At 47.0% G+C, this 21,040-nt stretch overlaps 2 protein-coding genes across 2 annotated transcripts; both read right to left on the bottom strand.

The window, feature by feature from the left end:
* Positions 1-1,776: 1,776 nt before the first annotated feature.
* LOC144125483 (uncharacterized) lies at positions 1,777-3,249 on the bottom strand. The gene is made up of 2 exons (XM_077658930.1): positions 3,185-3,249; positions 1,777-2,050 (listed from the first exon to the last, which is right to left on the bottom strand). Exons 1-2 carry the CDS (start codon positions 3,247-3,249, stop codon positions 1,777-1,779), a joined length of 339 nt encoding a protein of 112 aa, XP_077515056.1.
* Positions 3,250-5,490: 2,241 nt separating this feature from the next.
* On the bottom strand, positions 5,491-18,157 carry LOC144125406 (uncharacterized). The gene is made up of 7 exons (XM_077658800.1): positions 17,893-18,157; positions 16,370-16,534; positions 15,336-15,482; positions 14,824-14,945; positions 13,417-13,713; positions 12,113-12,225; positions 5,491-5,698 (listed from the first exon to the last, which is right to left on the bottom strand). Exons 1-7 carry the CDS (start codon positions 18,155-18,157, stop codon positions 5,491-5,493), a joined length of 1,317 nt encoding a protein of 438 aa, XP_077514926.1.
* Positions 18,158-21,040: the final 2,883 nt, after the last annotated feature.

Raw genomic sequence — 21,040 nt, 5'->3', positions numbered from 1 at the left:
AGTAATCAGCAGCACAGGACAATAAATCGAAGTTTCTAAGAATGCCCGGAAAGTGTGTAGATAGAGTTCCCGCGGTAGAAAGATAAGTTCAGATTCCTCTTCAGTGTAACTTAAAGTCGTTTTACAGCATAACAAAGGCGAATGGGGCAACTTGTCCCTAATGGTGCTAAGTAATCTCTGCTCTTTATGTGTATACTCACAAATAAAGCTTGAGTGTGCCCACCCACTCTCTCAGCACAGACAAGAGCCAGAACTATTGCAAAATATTTTTATTCCCAATGCATGGAGAATGGCTGAACAGGCTTAAGCAACGACAGACTGTGAGAGATGCCCACGGGGGTCAAACCATCCTCCACACCACCGTTATCTTTGGTCAGCGCAGATTCATAACGGTCTCTTCAGGGAACAGCCATACTCTTAACTGAACAAACCATCAAATCCACTATAAGAACTAAGGGGCCAACATTTTACATAACGAACGCATGTTTCATGACTAACAAAAATATCGGTGTGCTCATAAAGTCTATAAAATATGACTAACACAACACAAAATGTTTGTTTGGAGCCCATTTAGCTCATGTTCATGTCAGTGACATGCAGCGTAAGAGGAAAGCTGTCGCCACTCGTGTATGTGACATTCGTAGTTGCATACGAGAGCCATAAGGTACCCCATCAGTAAAAGCTTCATAGCTCACTCTTTCAAAACTCCTTGCAAGGCTGGAAACCTTCCTCACAACCAATTCTTTCCCTGTCCCCCATTCCCCAAGCCTGTGTTACCACAGCTCGGACTCCTTGTCTGCTGAATGCACTTCGAGCACGCGTGGAGAGTCCGTCAGCCTTGCTACCCGCTGCTCTTCAACCACATCCCCTATGATCTACGCTGGGTATCCCTCCTGCTGCTCAATTTATTTGCAATATGCTTCCGCATTCTCATTTGGAAGGCACACCAGCAGTCCACTCGAGAAAGGGAAAATGCAACTCACTAACGCCATACATTTTAAAAGTATAAACTCACTGCAACCTGTGAAATAAACTTGAAAGGAAATTGCCGCTGTTTTGCCGCAGTTCATGTGTTTTGATTATAAATATATTATTAATGCACTCCACTCTTTCTCTAATGCCCCCAGGGGCCTTGAAGGTATTGAAATAAATAAATAAATAACATAAATAAATAAATTTTATAGGCTAATATATTGGCAAGAGAATATGAGGAAACACCCAAAATGATGCTTTAACATGTTCATTGCATCTTGGGTGACCGATGGGTGATCCCAGATACTGAATCGCGCGATGAATCCATCGCTATGCTCTGATTTATGAAAGAGCCTGTGGAAAGCACACACGCCATGTCGCTGTAGCCATTTATTGGCCTTTGCAGGAAGTTGGCATTGCCAAGTAAAAAAGAATTGCTGCTATAGTACTACGGGCAGCGTTATCTGTGTGAAGACAAGAAAGTTTCTCTATGTGAAGCCTCGAGAAGTGCCAAAGACCTCCTTACTCCACCCACCATAAGAAACAGGCATCCGTCACCAACCCACCTGCCTCCACACACCAGAAGCCCATGCAGCAGCAGAGCAAGAAGGCAACAGTAAAATCAAATCCAAACAAACAGTGGGAAAGTCAGCTGCCCTCCAGAAGCATCCCCAGCCGGCCACAGCCTCACCATGCCCCCTAGCCAGGGGGCTGCCAACGAAGACACCTTCCAGAAAAATTGTGTTGCCTGTGCAAAGCCTCGGCTTAAAGAAAAAAATTAAAGTAAAAGCATCAGGGTAATCACTATAGTGTTCCGGCGTAGGCGTTCTTCTTCCGCTCGAACGCGAGCAAGAGCACCTCCCGGAAAGACGGGTAGACGACGATCTCCTTGAGGCGCTCCAGTGCCCAGCGGCTCCCAGTGACCATAAGCTGGAGAAACCACTCGTCCATGCGGTCCGTCTTGAGGTCGCACTGGATGTCCTGAATGCCGGACCAGTCCATCATGATCTCCGTGAGGATGTCTTCGTAGCGCCGCAGGATTTCGAAGAGTTCTTCGTCTTCTCGGTTGATGTAAATCCTGGGGGACAGACAACAGGTTGGCAGAATACAATTAACGTATTTCGGGATACTGCGGTGAATACAAATATCGATGCACTGCGGGACAGGGTGCTTTAGAAAAACTGTAAATTCGCAGGTTGGATTTGAGAAACATGCAGCGGCTGTTTTTGTTAACTTCTTCAATAAATGGCACTGAGACGGCGTATGCTGATTTTATGGCACTTCTTCAAGTATGCAGATAACGTACAAAGGTAACAAATGGCAGTGGAACAAACTGCCAATTCCGGTTCATGGCACGGTTCATTAGCATTTTGTTGGAAAACACCTCAAGCAAAGCCTTAAAGCAAGGCATTGAGGAGGGTAATGGATATGTGACGATTATCGCCGATTGATGCAATATCTGATGACTGTGCGGTGTAATACTACGCAACTAGGCCTCAACAATTGGCCTACATCTTTGCTCTCCTTAGACTCCTTGTGAACTGCAGAATCATGCAGCGGTGCGCACGGAAAAATGTTCACAGACTCACGGACGTCTTTCCTGTGTGATTGATGTTCTACGCTAATGTTACGTAGAACATGAGCACAACGTAAGCCCGCAACAAGGCGACGCGAATGTCTAACGATCAATTGCGGGTTTGAGTCAATAGGAGAGAGGAGCATTACTGGTACAGAATTCCCAGCGGTATCCTTGCTCAAAAGAGACATCGATGCCTCCTCTGCTGCCTGCAAATCTTTAGAAGCTGTCTGCTGCGCATTTTGATTGTTTTGCCCTTTAATGGGTAACAGAAAAAATTTTGTGTCAGTTTCTTTGCCCTGAAAGAGGTCCACGGGATTAGTAATCCTGACAATGAGCTCGAGACACCGGTGCGAAGGGTCAATAATTATTTGCAAACGATTGTGTACAGGCAGTTTCGGTCTCCGTCTGAGGCTTAAGTGCACCTCGCTGTGAGGATTGCCCGGCTAACCCGGACATACGCATTCCTGATGATGTCGGCGACGCCGGCAAGCACCAAACACAGATTGTTCACAGGTTTCACAGGAGAGTTCGGTAACGAAACAGCGTTAGGGGCAAATGCACCTTGACGTCACTGGATTCATTCAGTTCTTCAAGCGACGTCACTCCAGTTTAGAAGAAAGGTGTGAAATATACCTGATCAGCTCTGTGGAGGGGCATCCCTCGGGTGCCCTGCGCAGGTAGGCCAGGTTGCCGGACATGGACAGCCGGTTGAGCGTGATAAGGGCCAGGTGTCCCAGCCGGTAGCGGCGCGGACACTCCTTGGAGATGATCTCTCCGTCGCTTCCGCCCTGGAAGATCTTGAGGTACCATGCGCACGCTAAGCGCAGGCACATGATCACCAGCTTGTGCGGCGGCATGTCCCTCGAGAGGGAGCGGGACACCTGCGATGGGAGGTGAATAGTGAGCCTCCGCCCATAACTCCCTCACGCTGAGGATGGCACCGAATATTTAAGTGCATTTATCTATGAATACGTTTTTCTGGGTAGAGCGATGACATTCGCTTACTGTGTTAATACATAGAGTCGCCTTCACTTAGCACTGGGAGCGTGCGAAATGTCTTGAAGGAGCTTGTAAATACCCTCTCAACCTACTTAAGCTTTCGGGACTTTCACAAAATAACCCTCAATCCCGTTTAAGTGCCCGATCGTGCGCATTTCCTGTTTGTTTGAAAAAAAAGCCGAACATAAGGCAGGAGAAAACGTCAGTGTAGCATGAGTGTTCGTTATTGCTCAGTTATGACTGCGGAGACGTACTATCCGAGTCGTGATCGTACCAGCCGGTTGTCTAATGCAGGTGCGTCTACTTTACCGCTGGCCAAGTGCAGCTTATCCAGTACATGCGCAGTACGTAGGCGCTATGTTAAAACTTTGTATTCATACCATACAATCAACACAAATTGTTGACTATGGCGAGTTACAAGGTCATCGTCATACTGGTAGACCGTCGACGCAGCTGTGAGGTCAGAACACAAGAAAAAACGCCAGCACTTCGCAAGTTTGCCATACAACAGCGCATGGCACCTCCTTTCAAAGCTGCCACATGTAGCTGTATGCTACGTTTCTGTTTAAAAAACCGACTAAGTTTTGTTCGAGCAGGCGAACCACATTGCTGCCTTCATTCCGCTTCTAACGGCCGTTGGATGGCGAACTCTAGCCAGCAAAGGGCGATGCAGAGAAGAGCCTTATGCACGAAGCACATAAAGGAGCCCAACCCTCTAGCTTGTAGGTCTACTCTTTGGTCTCGTAGCCCAGGAAATCCACCCAACGTAGCTCTTTTGCTGGCGCCACGCACCTTGACGCAGGCCTCGCGCATGATATTCTTGTAGAGCCTCAACTCCTCTGCGTCCTTGACGAAGAGGAACTCGCGACTGGAGTCGATCCAGTCGTACATGAGCCTGAGCAGGTTGGTTAGCACCTGCGTGTCGCCGTGCTGTGCGCCGCCCTGGTCGCCGCCACCAGGGTGCGGCACGCCAAGCAGCAGCGCCTCGAGTCGTTGGCTGAAGCTGTTGCGCGATGCCGGCACGGGGAGGCAAGAGGACGTGTTGACCACGATGCGCATGAGCACATCGGACTCCACCCAGGTGAAGCTCTGGCTACCACCTTCGGAGGACTGAAGCTCCTACGTCACCTGCTCCCCGACCCCGCATATTACTTTTTACAATTTGTCTTCCACAAGGTGTTAGCCTTAAACTAGTCGCCGTAAGGTGTTGAGTGTGCAGTCGCGTCGCACGAAACACGCCGAAGCGAGACCATGGACCTTTGGCAAAACATACATCGCAGCGAAATGTCTTCAGCAGACGCTGAAAATTTTGCGGAGACACAGAACCTCCACCTTTAAGGGCGTGACGTGAAAGCAGCTTTTTTGCACACGCAGACACGCACACTGAACCGCAAATGAAGGTTAATTTGTAATACAGATCTATAGCCTCCTATCTCGCATTGTGACGCCGCCCGCAAGCTTAACACGATTTATCGAGCGTGTCGCTTCGAGTGACATCAGCACCGTTAACGACGATAGAAACGGCAGGCCATCCTATGGCCACCCATTATCGTCAGCCGCCGCAAACACACGGTGCTACATGGTCTCAGACAGAATGGCCAACGCTCCGTGGCACTGGGTCAGTCCTCCAAGCTACCCGCTTCACCATCCGCGTTAAATCTGCGGTTGCTGGTATTCCTCCCTGAGATGTTATTTCGGCCATTAAGTTCTACATACGGCTAACTAACAAAGCGAAGGACAAAGAAAGTGACACGATTACAACACTGTTATCAAGATAATACAGCGGCAGCCTTTATCGCTGCTTTCACGAGCCATATCTGTTTTCGGCTCGTTTGTTCGAACGACCAGCTTCCCTCAACATGCACTGACGACAGAACAGCTGAATAGCTGATTGAAAGCGCTGTACGCCTCACCTGGTACCAGGCGGAGGTCTTAAGGTTCTAGTGAGCCTCGTCGAGCTGGTCAGAGAAAAACTCCTCGCGCGTTCGGTGCACCACATGCTCGACCTGGCTCTCGAGCACCATGGCCATGTCCGTAGGGTCGTTCTCCTTCATATATTTGCTGAGCTTGGACACAGCCCCGGAGAGGGCCTCGCTTTCGCTTTCGATGCGGCACGACTTCAGCAGTGCCCGAATCTTCTCAGCGTACCTGGAGCAACAGAAAAGGATGAAGTACTGTCACTGAACTGTGATTGGTGACTGTAAACGGGGACGAAGAAGTTTGCTTGGCTGATGTCTTTTTCTGGCAGCTGCTGTTCTCTGGTTCTCCTGGTGATTCCTGCTTCTTCATCATTGGTGAGCCCGTACTACGTTGGGGGGTTTTGGCCAAGGCGTAGGTTAAGGCGGAGTTCATGTGAACCTGACGGCGCGTTTCGCTGAGAGATGTCGTTGACCTCCCCAGGTGAAGGGTTGGCAGCTTGGTTTGCCAGCTTGCCAGCCGAAAGCCTACCGCTTGAGTCTTTCCATAAAAATGGCATTGATGCAATTCTCGTGGCTCTTGTCCCAATCGGTTAGGGTGCAAACAAAATGAAAACCCCCAAACTAAGTCAACAGGAGCTAAGATCAATGGCAGCCCATTATCTGAAGATCTCTGAAATGCGTCTATTTAGCCGTTGAGGCATTGTGTGCAAGTCCTCAGGCATCGCTTGTGTTGCTGACTTGCTTCAGTGAAAAATTTTCAGCTTATTGCTGGTGAAAGCATTCATTCTCGAACAGCTTGCATGTGTCAAGGGTATCGTACATGGTGTCGACCCAGCACCATCCCAGCAAGAAAGCCTAGAAGAATTTCAGGATGAAGGACTTGGGGTCCTTTCAGTCTACCGCTGTAGTAGAGGTAAATGGCCCGAGTGTTGCTGCTTAGTCTGTAATAGCTCTTCCCGCCCTGCTGAACTAAAAATCTGGCCGATTGTTTACCTTGTGGACCCTCTAGAACCCCGCACTCTTCAATGCACCAACTGCTGTCGGTTCGGGCATAGCGGCAAAGCATGCAAGTCGAGACCCCCTGCCGTTTATGTGGAGAAGGTCATTCTACTGATAACTGCACCTGAGAGCAGCCTCATTTTTGCCTCTGCAGCAACATTCACTTAGCTGATGATGCCGACTGCGCAAAACGTAGTGAAGAGCGTAGCTTGGACATTATCAAAGAGAAGCGGTGCTCAAGAGCCGATGTTTACGCTGCTCTTAACAGGAAAAAAGACATACGCTAGTCGTGTGCGCGCTTCTGTTGGGGACATTGAGTCCAACTTGATTGCCTCAGCTGTGACTGCAGTGGAAAAAGCCCTTAATAATGGGGTTGAGCGAATGCTGAACACTTTTTCTGAGGCGTTGGCTCAGATTGTTGCAGTCCAATTTGTGTCACCATCAACATCCGTCCTGCCAGCAAAGTCTGCATCTGTTTCCGCTTGTGCAGCTAGTGCTGGCCGCTCAACGTCACCTCCTGATGCTCCGCAGGTCCCACCTAACATCTCTGTTCCTAGCAGTGCATGTCGCACTGACATCTGCAAACAGATGCCGAAATGTCGTGCCCTACGCACAAGCGCCGTCTAATTCTAGTTCCCCGCAGATGAAAGCTAAAAAAGGACCACCCAAACTTCTTCCCCATGTTGATATCCTTAAAGAGGCGGTTTCTGCCTTTTCAATTGGTCAGTAATCATGGCAGGTATCAAAGTGTTACAATGAAATTGCTCATCCGTAGTGTCTTCTATTACTGATCTAGAAATACTTATTCACAAACATAAAGCTGATATGGTGCTTTTACAAGAAACTTAATTATCACCTTGTAAATCATTTCAATGAGAAACTTTCGAATTTTCAGGTCAGATAGAAATGTTGGCAGGGGAGAGGGATTGGTAACCATGCTCTCTAAGCATTCATGTCATCAGGCATCTATCTCTAAGAAAATTCTTCTCCCTGACTGAGCTTTTAGCAATCAAAATTTCATTTCCGCATTTATTTATTTCCTTCTTTATAGATACTGCGATCTAGTACAGATAATAGCACGGTGGGAAAAAACAAACAAAATACAAGCATATAAACACTCAAATTCATTACATATGCAGGCACTTTTGAAACATTACTAAAGAATTATGATTAACAGTCTCGCTATTAAGTTTGTCCCATTCAGTAATTGCTAGCGTCTATTTTCCTTTAGGTGCACACAGGACAGACTTTAGACAGCTTGGTGACTGGCACAAGCAGTGCGGTCATCGCAGGAGATTTTAATTCTCACCATAGTGACTGGGAAGTCGTACTGATTCCTTTGGCAATCTTCTCTGGTTGTGGCTGTTTGCAAATTCTGTACGCTGCTGCAATTCTAGAGAGATAATCTTTATGCGAGGGGTTGCTCGCTCAGCCATTGACTTAACATTATCAGCAGGTAGGCTAGAGGTGACTGACTGGTCGAGAGAGGATTCGGGTACATCTAGTGATCACCTTCCTATAGCATTCACTATCTGGGTATCTCCGCTGAAAGCTAATTTTTTAACCCATAAATTTGTCACCCACCATATTTATAAAAATCTGATGTCCGCCTCATTTGCCTCTATAGTTAGTACAAGCCGGGAAGACAGAGCTCAGCCGACGGTTTCATTTTTGCAAAATGCAGTAGACCCCTCAATATCCGCTGTACCCGCAGCAGTCTCTAATAAACAGCCGTCTTCTTGAAGGACAGAAGAATGTGAGAAGGCCTATCGCCACTGAAAAGCGGCCTGGAAGAGGCTATCTTGCAACCAGAGTCCAGCTAACTGGTTAAATTACAAATTATCTGCATCGTTAAAAACAACAACTGCAAAAGCCAAGGAGGAGTATAACCAAAATTTAAACATATTTTTCAAATCTTCGAAATCGGAAGGCCCTGTATAAATTCATGGCTCATAACAAAAGTTCTGCAGTCTCTCTCCTCGCTATTTCAACAGCGTTATCACCACAAAAGGCCCAGGAAACCCTGGAGCGTATTGCTCAGAGATTGGCGTTACGCTTCCAGATGCAGAGAAACGTCATTTGGTGCACAATCTCACCCTCTTCGGATTTTACCGAGGTTGATGCATCAGAGCTCGTCTCAGTCCTGGCAATGTTGCATCCTGCAGCTCCTGGACCAGATGGTGTCACTGTTGGTACGATTAAAATTTTAGCCAAAGATTTTACAAGCGACCTCTTAGATATAGTCAATGCTTCGTTGGAAAATGCATGAATTCCAAGCATTTGGAAGACAGCGAAAATTATTTTATTGATCAAACATGCAGGAAAAGGTTACGTCTTAGATAATATTTGGCCAATTGAGCTGACTTCAAATTCAGTTAAAATAATAGGAAGAACAGCGCACAGTCGCTTCACAAAACATGTTCATGACGTCAACGGTCTCTGCTCAGCCCAGATTGGCTTTCGCCGCGGATGCTCTATATGGTCCGCACATGTGGATCTAGAGAGCAGAATTCGGCTTTTGCTACGCAGAAGAAAAGTTTCAGCTTGGGTCACTCTTGATGTAGCAAAAATCTATGACAGTGTACAACATACTTTTTTGCTTAACAGACTTGCTCAGTAACATCCTCCAACCTACATTTATGCGTGGATATCTGAATTTCACAAGGACAGATACTTTTATAGCACTGAGGGAATACATATTATCAATGAATAGGTGTGCCGCAAGGATCGGTGCTATCCACGCTACTTTTTAATATTTTGCTCAGTGGCATCCCCATTCTTCCTGATATGACAGTTTTAGTGTATGCAGATCACATAGCTTTTTATGCCTTGTCCAGGGATATCCATTCCTTTTATCAGACTCTGCAGGGATGTTTGGATGCTCTTGGACTACGGTTGCAGAGTAATAAGTGTAGACAAATGCAGCGTTTTGGTATTTCCTCCAGACACGCCTTTGCACATTTTATTAGTTCATCGCTCTAACCAGATGCCACAAGTGGAATCCGTAAAGTATCTAGGTTTTACTTATCACCCAGCATTAGACTGGAGCCTCCATATAAAGAGCATTGCGTTTAAATGAGAACGCGCTCCAGGCCGGCTGACAAGAATCGCCAATAAAAAGTTTGGGATGTGCCGCGACACATTATTGTTACTATACAAAACCTACGTAAGACCTATACTTGAATATGGTTGCATTCTGTTCTCTGGTAGCGCAAAGTACAAGATTCAACCCTTAATCTTACTGGAAAGGCGAGCTCTACGTCTCTGCCTTGGTCTCCCAAAATCAGTTTCAAACGCCCTGCTTTATCTGGAAGCTCCTATCCCTGATCTAAATTCCCGCTTTCAAATATTCACGCTGCGAACCTTCCTCAAGTCGATGGACCCGGTGACTAATGTCAGCACTTCTATTTTCGTGTCTCAGTCGGCCTTATTCTTTTCTCATCATTGGCCACGGTATCAAATGCCACAAATTATGTTAGCACAGAACCTTTTAACACCGATTGCTGTTGATCTCTGTCCTTTGCAGTGGGTTGATGACACGCCGGCAGCAGTGGAATTCCATTTTGATCACATCTTCCCATCTCATGCGAAACACATGCCCACAAACATTTTAAACGGTCTTCTCTCTGATCACATAGAGGAGTACTCCTATCATACGGTGCTCCCGACGCCTCCGTCAACTGCCAAAAAGCTGCAGTTGCCATCTTTTCACAGGATTTGGCATGGAGCTATTCTGTCCGCATCCCAGATTATATTCCTATATTCTTTGCGGAATTTTTGGCTAGCCTGCACAAAATTCCATGTCATGTGTCTCACGTTATTATCCTCGCTGATTGTCAGTTTGTGTCCCTTGAAACTTCAAAAAAGATTTTTTGAGCCGTTTCCTGCGATTTTTGTCCCATGCACTTTGAAGGATGTTCGTTTTGTCTGGGTCCCTGGCCATGCAGGTATTCATTCAAATGAGGTGGCTGATTACGTAGCAAGGTCGGCTCCTGACGGCTCATTGACATTTATACGTCCCGAATGTCAGCCTGCTGGCGATTTCTAGGTTTCAGTGGTTCCAACACATATCAGCCAGGTTACGTGATCCCATACTAAATAACACTGATTATCAGCACAGCATATAATTGGAACGTCCGTTCATGTGAAACCAGGCTGTGTAAGTAACAATGACTCTGTTGCGGTGCAGGATTCCCAGCTTGAATTTATATCTATGCAGGTGTGGGTTGACACCGACAAACCTATGTGACGAGGTCCCTCTCTCCAGGGTAGGGCTCCCGTTATCTCTGCCAAAGTTATTATCGTTTGGTGCGAGCGCCAAAGGATTTCCATTGGGTTCAATTTTTGAGATTCTCCATGAATACATAATTGCAAATGGTAGCTTCATTTGCTAATTCTTTTAATATTATTCGAGCTCTTCTTTTTTCACCAAAATTCTGTCTGTTATTTAACTTTAAATATTCTTCCGTCGTTCTTATTGATGCATTTTTCAAAATTCACGCTTGGTGCTAAAATTTTGTCGTAATCTCCTGTGGAAATTTCTTTGTTTATGCGACTACACCTTGGCCATCCCCCCGCGTGGGTATGTGTCATGTTTACGGAGGTAAAGAACTGTGAAGGTGATGCAGGCCACTAAAATGATGAGGTAAGTACTATCACTGAACTGTGCAGGTGACACAAACGGAATATGATGGTGTACTGTCAATTAACTGTGCAGGTGGCGCAAGTAATGGAAAATGATTAGATACTCTCACTGAACTGTGGCGGTGATGCAAGCAACCGAAAATGATCAGGTACTGTCACTGAACTGTACATGTGATGCAAGCAAGCACTGGAATTCTGAACAAACGCTCCTAGTTCAGACGGCTGCAACCACGTGGGGATAAAAAATGAAAATGAGCCAGGGAATTTTGATCATTCGGTGCATCCCATTGGTTTTCTATGGCAGTCGGAAATAGTTGGCGTGAGCGCACGAAGAATTTTTGCAGGTCAGAGTTTGCAGCGAGAAGGAAGAGTCGGCCACAATAATAACTATGTTCGCGCAGAATCTCTCAGGACTCTCCAGTTTTCACAATATTACAAGTTTAATATATCCCCATTGAGTTACGCCATGTTTGCTGCCGGGGGATAAAAGAAGGCACTAATTGTTGAATGCCTAAGACCTTCATCAACCCGTTGCAGGAAGCTGCGTACTCTCCATGATATATAAATTTGTCATTTTAAAATATTCAGCACCCTTTGTTGAAACAGTTGTGGTAAGGTCAATGTGAAGCTGCTGGTGCCTGGTATTTTCGTAGAGACTTGGTATAACCGTAGAGACTGTTAAGTAACAAAAACTTGTCAAAGAAATACAACTGTGAGCACTAAATTGGGGTAATATTTCACCACGTGCTATTTTAATTCCTTACCGGCCTCGCTAGTGAAAAAACAGATTATTCACAACCCACGGCTTCAAATCAGTCTGTGCTTCAACTAACTGCGAGAGGCCTAATAGGACAAGTGATTTCCATGGTTTTATGACCGCTTTTGTGCCTCACAGTAGTTAGAGCACATTGGCCTAATAAGCTAAAGGGTGTAATTTCTTCCATCTCCATTAGTACAACACACTTCGTATACTGTAATGTTCAAAGGTATTAAAGCATACCGCTTATAGGCGGACGTGGCTTCTTTCAGGAACTGTTCTCTTCCCTCGAGCAGCAGTCGGGGGTCCGGAAGGCTGTCTTCCACCACTTCAAGGCACTCTGTGCTGAGTTCAACCTGTTCATCGGAACCACACAAGGACGACACAACAGTGTGTTGCGCGCATTCAGCACATCAAGAATAAACAATGCAAACAGCATCCGTGAACGTACAATCGGGGACAAAAGTGAACTGGCCTCCTTTATCAAGTTCACCACCGCGCCACACTGCATGCGAGCGCGCATGACTGCGCACTCGCGGTGTCGATCATCGTCGTGAAGGACAGGCCAGTTACTTTGGTCCCCGATAGTCGAGGAGCACTGGTCCTGGGTCCTCAGAACTACTGCTAGATGCGACAAGTGACTAGATTTTCCCCGTGATAATATTGAAAGGTAGTCGGTAGAGAGCAACCGAGGGCAGGTTAAACAAGTCAAAACGCTTCAACCTAGCAACACTGGCATGTCGTATAGAAGCTCATTAATTGCACCCTGATGGTTAGCGCTCTAGCAATGATACACAGAACGAAAAACCCAAACAGGCCACCAGAGTTCAACGGACTCCTTGAGCACCTCGAATACAGACAAACGCTACAGTTCTATTCGCCGCTGTCAATGAACAAAATGTACAAAGTACATCGCCAGAAGCAGTCATGGTGTATATCTCGAGTATAGTATGAGCTATGTACATAGAGCAACATATTCACTTCCGAAAGTCAAAGATATTGCTAAATATCATGTAAAAAGCACGGCCGCAACCAATTAGTTGCTTATGCAATGATCGACATGCGATCATCCATGAAAACATAGAACCTTCATGTCAGAATCTTCACTGCTCTGGCATAGTTCATGTTATGTTATAAATTAAACCTACACGAAAACCGACCGGTTCATGCAAGAGCACGAGTGGCCCTAAGCTGCCGGTTGACGCAACGTTGCTCAACTGTTTTCAAACTGGGATCTTGCAGATTCCAGCCTTGAAGCAAACATCGGCACTTTCAGCAGTCCTGTAGCTCATTTCAAAACGTGAAACCTAAACATCTTGGAACAGTCACAGATGAGGCCCTGAGATCTAAAACCTGAGTGAGCAGTCAGGGAGTAAAGGCAGCGCTAAACAACACAAACCAGGAGCAAGCACGAGTTTCGGAAGAAGACGTGTGCATTATGAACTGCACTCTCCTCGCAAGCAGAGTTTTTCGTATAATTCCGCCGTCTTCGCCATTAGAGCAACTGCAGTCGCCTGAGCCAGGAGTTGGCAAACGCTGAAGTATACCTTTTTGCAATTTCGGTAGAGCTGCCCGAGAACCTTGCGCGAGCAGTAGGTGTTCTTTGTGTCGAGGTTCTCCATGAAGTCCGGGTACATGGGTGGCTTCTCAGAGTTCTGCAAGCCCTTGAGGTCGCCGCACTTGGCGAAGTCAAGGTTGACGGCACATTTGCACGCCAGTTCGCGGCAGCGGTGCGAGTTGATGCTGCTGTCCAGAATATCGACCCAGACGAGGTGCGCGTTGGAAATCAGGCCGATCTTGACACCCTTGATGTACTGGAAAAAGAAGTCCACCATGTCCTGGACCTGTGGCCACCGTACACGAATGGCAAGTTCTTTCGTGAGACGGACGATGAACAGATTTCATGCCCCGTCCATATGCACTAGCCTAAAAACTGAAGGTCAGGGTTTTTACACGTGTGCAAAATATCTGGTGGCACGTTTGAGGGAACGAGCACGAGCGGGTCACTTCTAGGCCTGTGCTGCTGACTTTACTCTTGAGCCGGCGAGAAATGTAGACTTCCAGCAGCCGTCCCTTCCCAGTCAACTACGTATATAGTAGCACAGCCGCGGCAATGCGCTACATGTGCTCGCTTTCTCACACAAAGGTGCCATTATTAAAAGTAAGCCACATTGCACACTCTCTTGGCGTCATCACTGACATCTCATGGAAAATCAGCCAAGTTTGTTTATAAACGTTTCGCATGGTTTCCTTAGCAAATAATCATCTGCTTGGATCGGTTTGGTTGTGTTGACTTAGCTACGCACACTCACATTGGTCAACATCCAGGACACATATATTAGTAAACCTCAATACTCAACAAGGCACTCATATTGGTAAACCAACATGATATAATTAGCCCGACAGCTCGTCTTATTCAAGTACGGACACAGTCCGATGGTCAAGCCACAACTCTCAACCTAAAATGGTCAAAAAGACGCAAGGTTTGCAAGGTAATGTCACCATTGAGCAAAGAGCGTTGCCTCTCGAGAGCGAAAATTGAGCTGCCAGGCGTCCTTTTATTTCTGCTTTCTACACGGAAATAAAAATTCAGAACAAAGACAATAGGTTTACCGCTGTTACAGCCTATTGGATAACGGTACCATAACTCGACTACTGCCTCTTTTCGAACCAAAAGGCCGCCTGTAGCAGATCAAGACTCCATTACGACCCATTTGTGATCAATGTTTAAAATACAGCGACAATCCAGATTTCGTCGTATTCCACCGCTGACCGTTGATGTATAGGTAAAAAATTTCGAATATATATTTCATTATAGACAATACTGCAGTCGGTACAACTGGACTAATAGCACCTAAAATAGTTTATCCAGAATTATGACGCCCTTCCCCCCCCCCCCCCCCCGACTAAGACTAAGCAGACTAAGAGGCCACAAAATAAGCGATATTGCTCACCCCAATGGGCGCCTTTCGATCCTTGGGCGGGTCGCTGTAGTAGTGCATGGGATTGCAGTTGTTATTGAAGATGAGGTCCTCGTACCACAGCACTGAGTACTCGTCGCCATCCAGGACAGAACCTAAGCACAGGTAGAGACCACATTAAGGGGTACCATTGGAAACAAGCTGCGTCTGGCCGTCTGTAAAATCAGCGATGGTGAAGGGCCTTGCTAAATGACCCAATTAAACGGAGATCAGTGAGTAGAGGAATAGTTGCGACTCCGAAATGAGAAACTGCGAAATATTTTACGCCCAGGTCATGGAACCTCAAAGTGCGTTTTTTCTCACGCTGTGACTGTGCTCACAGCATACATCAGTCAAAGCCCGCAGGGTCCTGGCCTTAGCAGAGCCCTGACCTAACGCGCACGTGAACTAAGGCACGCTATCCGTCACAAGCGCAGAGAGCGACGGTTACATCCGTCTCCGCATAGCACAGTGTCAACAGGGAGCGCGCCAGGAAGGGTGCGTACCGGCCATCTCGTCGGGGTGTGGCCGCTCCCCCTTTTGAGGGAAGACAATGCAGTCGCGCACGTGATGCAGCTGCGGCACATTCACCGCCTCCAGCTTGCGGATGTCCCCCGGGTGCATGCACGGGTTCTTGGTCACGATCACGTCGCCTGCGCATCCAACCGTGCATGCAACACTCAGTGACTGGAACGCAAAGTGCGGCTGAAAATTCAGGTGAAAAAAAACAAAACAATCTCATGCGTCAACATTTCGGCTCCTGTGTGCGATGTAACGAAACTAGAATAGTCCTTTCATTCCAAGCTCATGAATAAAATGGATATACTCGCGGACAGCTTTTTGTGGCTATGAAGTGAAGCTACGAGGGCGAGGCGCAAGGCTTTCACATGCGCGGTCTGGCCACGCTCTCACGAGGGAGAGAGATAGGCGTTTAAGCTGGCGGCGAGTATAATATACTGTTTCTGCTCCAGATGCCGGTTTCTCAAGATTACCGCGATTAACAGCGCACAACGCACGGGTACCTCCCCACTGTATATTCTTTATTGCATATCCGGTGCTGTCAACATAAAAGCATCGCTCCGTGCAAACCACGGATATATCTCCCAAGATATATCCGAGACATTTCTTGGACAACTGAGCTTTAGTAAGTCCTATCTTCGGCTTCAGATATGAGAATGCTGTGACCAGAGAAGGACCTCGCAGACGAGGCCGAAATGAGATAATTTCGGTCAGAATCAGCACACGAGAAAACTAGGCGTGCGTCCATCTATACAGACTGCAATAACCTGGTAGTACCGCCGGAGAATTCCACTTTTAGATCCGACTACAAGAATCTATATTTCTGCGACAACAGCCCTCGAACACGCAGCACGTTTGCATACGCCTTCAAAGCATGTACTCGGGCACTATATTCCCCTACCATTTCTAACTACGTTCACATTAATGGATCCTTTCGAATAAAATACGAAAGCTGCTGCCTAAACGCACCGAGACCATACTGCGCTATGCTTGCTAGCACGAAAACAGGTTGCTGTGATACCTTCGAGGATGGTCGCAGGGTCGTTGACCTTGTACCGCAGCATGTCGTTCGAGTACTGGACAAACACCTGTCCGTACTCGAGCGTGCCGGTCTCGTCCAGCACGCCGAACATGGTGCGCCCGTAGTTCGGAGGAACCAGGATACGAGCCTTCGTCCTCAGTTCCTCTGCAAAGGCGCATACATACTTATTTATTTCCACAATACTGCAGACCCTCATTTGAGTCCAGGCAGAAAAATACATTCACTCAACACAAAAACAGTTACATCGTAAAACACAGAACAATAAAATTGTGCAATGTAGTACATATATTTAAAACAGCTCACAGAGTGCCTTGTCAAAATCAACAGCCGATATCACCTGTAGAGGCAGGGCGTTCCATTCGTCAGTCGTTTGTGGAAAAAAAGATTTAAAAGTGTTAGTATGCGCGAAGTATGGTGCTAAGGTGTGATCATGATGACGACCGGCGTGAAGAGGCAAGGGTTCGTCGTTCACACATGCTGTTGCAGAGGAGTTTCGACAGGCTCCCTGAGGGCCATTCGATGCCTTACGAGCTGAAGTTCTTTGCCTCAGGAAATATTTATCTTTATGGGCCATCTTTGACTTGACCATAATCTTTGTAGTCAATTCGCTGAATGTGAAGCCGGTCTTTTAGGTGCCACATATGCATTCGTAGGCTATTACAAGGTTTGTACGCTGGTCAAAAATATCTGTTGTTCACTGTGACACTGATTGAAGGCATTTAAGACCACATACCACCTTCTGCAGCTTGATGCAGCTGGTAAAGGATAGGGTTAATTGGAGAGACATGGGAGAGGCCTTTGCCCTGCAGTGGGTGTAGTAAGGCTGATGATGATGATGATGACCACCTTCTAGAAATGTGTGGTTATGTAGACGCAAAGGGCAACGGCTGTAACTATTACCACAATAGGCCTGGCAAATGCAAGCGACAGGTTCTCGATGGTGTCACCTATAGCTTTTAATCTATTGTCCGTAACCTTAACCTCATGGTAAGAATCTTATGATTGCGCTAAACATCGCACAAAACTGACAAGGAGCATCTGGTGGAGAAATTGGAAATTTGTTGTCATGTGGTGATACGGCACGGAATAGGTGATCCGGCTGATTACGAGGCTTTTAATCAGCTTTACTGTATCTCCCTCCTTCATCCCGTACCTTTTCTGTGAGACTCGCGTGATCATTCTGCTGACTTGCTGTGTTGATTGTTTTAGGAGACTGAGTGTGTGGTTGCATCTATTGTATCCTTAGATCCACATACCCAGTATTCTTATCATGTTTCGTCCTGGAATGGTCTGTCCTTCCAAACGCACTGTAAATTCTTCCGGCGTTGGCTTCTTTCCGACCCGCAGAATTTCCGATTTTTCGGTTGAGCACGCGAGTCCTCTTGCCCTGACGTATTCCTCCACGCATGTCGCTGCTTTCGGCAATAGTTCTTCTTTTCGGCCAAGTGACCGTTGGTTGACCCAGACAGTGATGTCATCCGCATACATGGCATGCTGGATACCTTCGATCTTGCTCAGCTTGCGTGCGAGGCCGATCATTGCCATGTTGAACAGGACCGGTGAGATCACCGATCCTTGTGGAGTTCCTTTGTTTGGTGTGTTAAATGTTTCGCTTCTTAGGTCTCCCAGTCCCACCGTGACCGTGCGGTTTGACAGGAAGGCCCTTACATAGTTGTGGATTCTTCTCCCACACCTGGTATTGTTGATTCTTTCCATGACTGCTTCATGACTGACGTTGTCAAAAGCACCCTTGATGTCCAGGGCCATTACGATATTTTCTCCTGTTTTGGGAATTGTGTCTATTATTTCCTCTTTGATTTGTAGGAGGATGTCTTGGGTTGACAAGTGTGCTCTGAAGCCGAACATACTTTGGGGGTATTGTTCCTCGTCTTCAAGGTGTTGCTGTATTCTTTTCGTGATGAATCTTTCGTATAGTTTGCCTAGACATGATGTTTACGAGATGGGTCTTAGGTTCTCTATCTGAAGCTTTTTGCCTGGTTTTGGTATCATGACCACCTCCGCGTGCTTCCAGTCTTTGGGGACGGTGCCTGTGGCCCATAGTTCATTTAGGTATTCCGTGAGCTGGGCTATTGCTTCATCGCTTAGATTGCGGATGAGCGAATTCTTGATCTTGTCTGCTCCCGCTGCCGTATTCTTGGTTATCGCTCTAACTGCTGCGTAGACTTCTTCATTTGTTATCGGCCTGTCTAAGTGTGGATTATCCTCTCCTTGATATTCTCCTTTGTATTCTTGGGGCCTGTTGTTGCCGTAGCATTTCGTCTTGATCGCTTCGATCAAGTCATCGTTGCTGCCCTTGAATTGGTGTACGAGTCTTTGTATGGCTTTGCCGCTTTCTGCTTTTGTTTTGTTGGGATCCATTAGCGCTTTAAGAATCCGCCACGTTCTCGCTGTGCTGAGTGTACCATTCAGTGAGCTGCTGAACTGTTCCCAGCCCTGCCTAGCCAGTTGCGTTGCGTACTCTTCTGCTTTCTGCGTGATCTCCGCTATTTTCTTCTTCAGCTTCCTGTTTAGTTTCTGTCTTTGCCATCTCTTCGTGAGCCCACGTCTCGCCTCCCATAGCCTGAGAAGTTTAGGGCCCACTTCCGGTGTGGTCTCCGTCCTGTCTCTTTCTTGCGTATGTCGCTCCTGTATTTGTCTGATTTGCTCGCTCCAGTCCTCGATCGAGGTGATTTTGTCCTTTATTTGTCTGCTGCTGTCTCGGAATGTATCCCAGTCTGTAATGTGGGCTGATCCTATTTTTCTTTTGATCCTTTCCGCCTCTAGTGTGATTTTTATTATGTTGTGCTCACTCCCTAGGTTCTCCAGCAGGTTCTCCCACTCAGCCTGTCTCGCTCCTCTGACAAAGGTTAGGTCGGGACACGTGTCCGGGCTGACGCTATTTCCTAGGCACGTGGGTTGATTTTCATCGGGTAATAATAGGATGCAGTTTGTATTCTCTGCTGCTATGCATATCTGCTGTCCCTTTTTCTCGCCTTTTTGATAGCCCCAGCTTGGGTCTCTCGCGTTAAAGTCCCCAGCTATGATTAGGGTATTCGATCTTGCTAGGTCGATCTTGCTAAGGCTATAAATGCCAGGAGAAAGGACGGATAGCAGCATCGAAGAAAATTTCTTGGACAGCTCGTACGGGAGCACGTTGCTGGAGCACACCGCAGGGTAAACGGAAGAGAGGCCGCGCCGCATCCAGTACCTTTTAAAGCTCTAGCTTTTAAAGCGAAGTCATGAACCGAACCCACGTTCACGCGACCAATCCTTGCCCATAGCCGGGCGACTCGCTCTAGCTTGGTCCTAATCACTTGGGGCAACAAAAGATGCCACATACGGCGCTGTAAACAACGACAAACGCGCCCCATAATAATAATTGTTTTTTTGGGGGAAAGGAAACGGCGCAGTATCTGTCTCATATATCGGCGGACGCCTGAACCGCGCCGAAAGGTATAAAGGAGGTAGTGAAAGAAGAAAGAGGTGCCGTAGTGGAGGGCTCCGGAATAATTTCGACCACCTGGGTATCTTTAACGTGCACTGACATCGCACAGCACACGGGCGCCTTAGCGTTTTTCCTCCATAAAAACGCAGCCGCCGCGGTCGGGTTCGAACCCGGGAACTCGGGATCAGTAGTCGAGCGCCCTAACCACTGAGCCACCGCGGCGGGGCCATTTCCTTCCCCCAAAACCAATTTTCAGAGTTCTGGTGGAGCGCTATTTGTATAGTGAGTGGTGCGGCGTTCGCAAGCGAGCAACTCACACTGGGCATCGGCCAATAATCGTGTGGCTGTTTGCCTGTACTTAGTTATTAAAAACGAAAAGCACGCGGGAACACAACGCCGGTGGATTCTACCTCATGAACAGAGAAATGACAAGAGTTTTGATTTCGAAATAAATAAATCATCATCATAACAATACTAATAATAATGAGCGGGAATAAAAAGAAATATTAAGTCAAAATGTAAAAATATGTAGAAAAGAAAATTTTGTTACACTTAGCAAGGCATACGGTCCTTGCCGATGGTACGTGGTCCTGAACCGCGCCATAAGCGAAGGAATAAAAGAGGGAGAGCGGCGACGAAGCCCGCACTCCTCCCCGGTTGCCATGGTAACGGCGCATGCGCACAACCGTCCTCTCCCATGTAACATGGTATCGGCGCATGCGCACAACTTTCCTCTCGCGTGTACCATGACATGCTCGACTGGTAGCCTAGTGTAGCTCCCGCTACAAAAAGTAAGGCACACAGGACCTTGAGCCCCCACACGGCCCCACTGCACTCAAACGTTCATGTCCTGTATTAGAAGTGGCAATTTATAGTGCACATTAAAGTACCCCGCAGTCTGAATTATCAGGAAGCCTCTGCTACGGCACCTCTCCCTTCTTTCACTCTTTACTTTCTGCCTTTCCCCACGGCAGGGTTGGGGTGTTCACCAAAGTGCGTACCCCATCCTTTCAAAAAACAAAAAAATTCTTTTCATCCCCATCCTAGAGCTTAGCAGCAGTACACCCGTAACCCTATGAAAATGAAATTGAAAATTGGTTTTTGGGGAAAAGAAATGGTGCAGTATCTGTCTCACATATTGGCAGACACCTGAACCACGCCTTAAGGGAAGGGATAAAGGAGGGAGTGAAAGAAAGGAAGAAAGA

The sequence above is a fragment of the Amblyomma americanum genome, chromosome 1 (genome assembly GCF_052857255.1).
Source record: "Amblyomma americanum isolate KBUSLIRL-KWMA chromosome 1, ASM5285725v1, whole genome shotgun sequence".
Taxonomy (NCBI): domain Eukaryota; kingdom Metazoa; phylum Arthropoda; class Arachnida; order Ixodida; family Ixodidae; genus Amblyomma; species Amblyomma americanum.
The sequence above is the reverse complement of the archived record's forward strand: the minus strand, read 5'-3'. Positions and strand labels throughout refer to the sequence as shown.

Bases quoted from the DNA above. Each gene is read 5' to 3' on its own strand.
- LOC144125483 (XM_077658930.1), bottom strand. From the start codon at position 3,249: ATGTCCGGCAACCTGGCCTACCTGCGCAGGGCACCCGAGGGATGCCCC. The intron at 2,051-3,184 runs GTATATTTCACA...TCTGTCCCCCAG, and splicing joins CCCTCCACAGAGCTGATCAG to GATTTACATCAACCGAGAAG.
- LOC144125406 (XM_077658800.1), bottom strand. From the start codon at position 18,157: ATGGCCCTGGACATCAAGGGTGCTTTTGACAACGTCAGTCATGAAGCA. The intron at 16,535-17,892 runs GTATCCAGCATG...GCGCCTTTGCAG, and splicing joins CAAGCTGAGCAAGATCGAAG to AGGAACTGAGGACGAAGGCT. The intron at 14,946-15,335 runs GTACGCACCCTT...ACCTGTGCTTAG, and splicing joins ACACCCCGACGAGATGGCCG to GTTCTGTCCTGGATGGCGAC.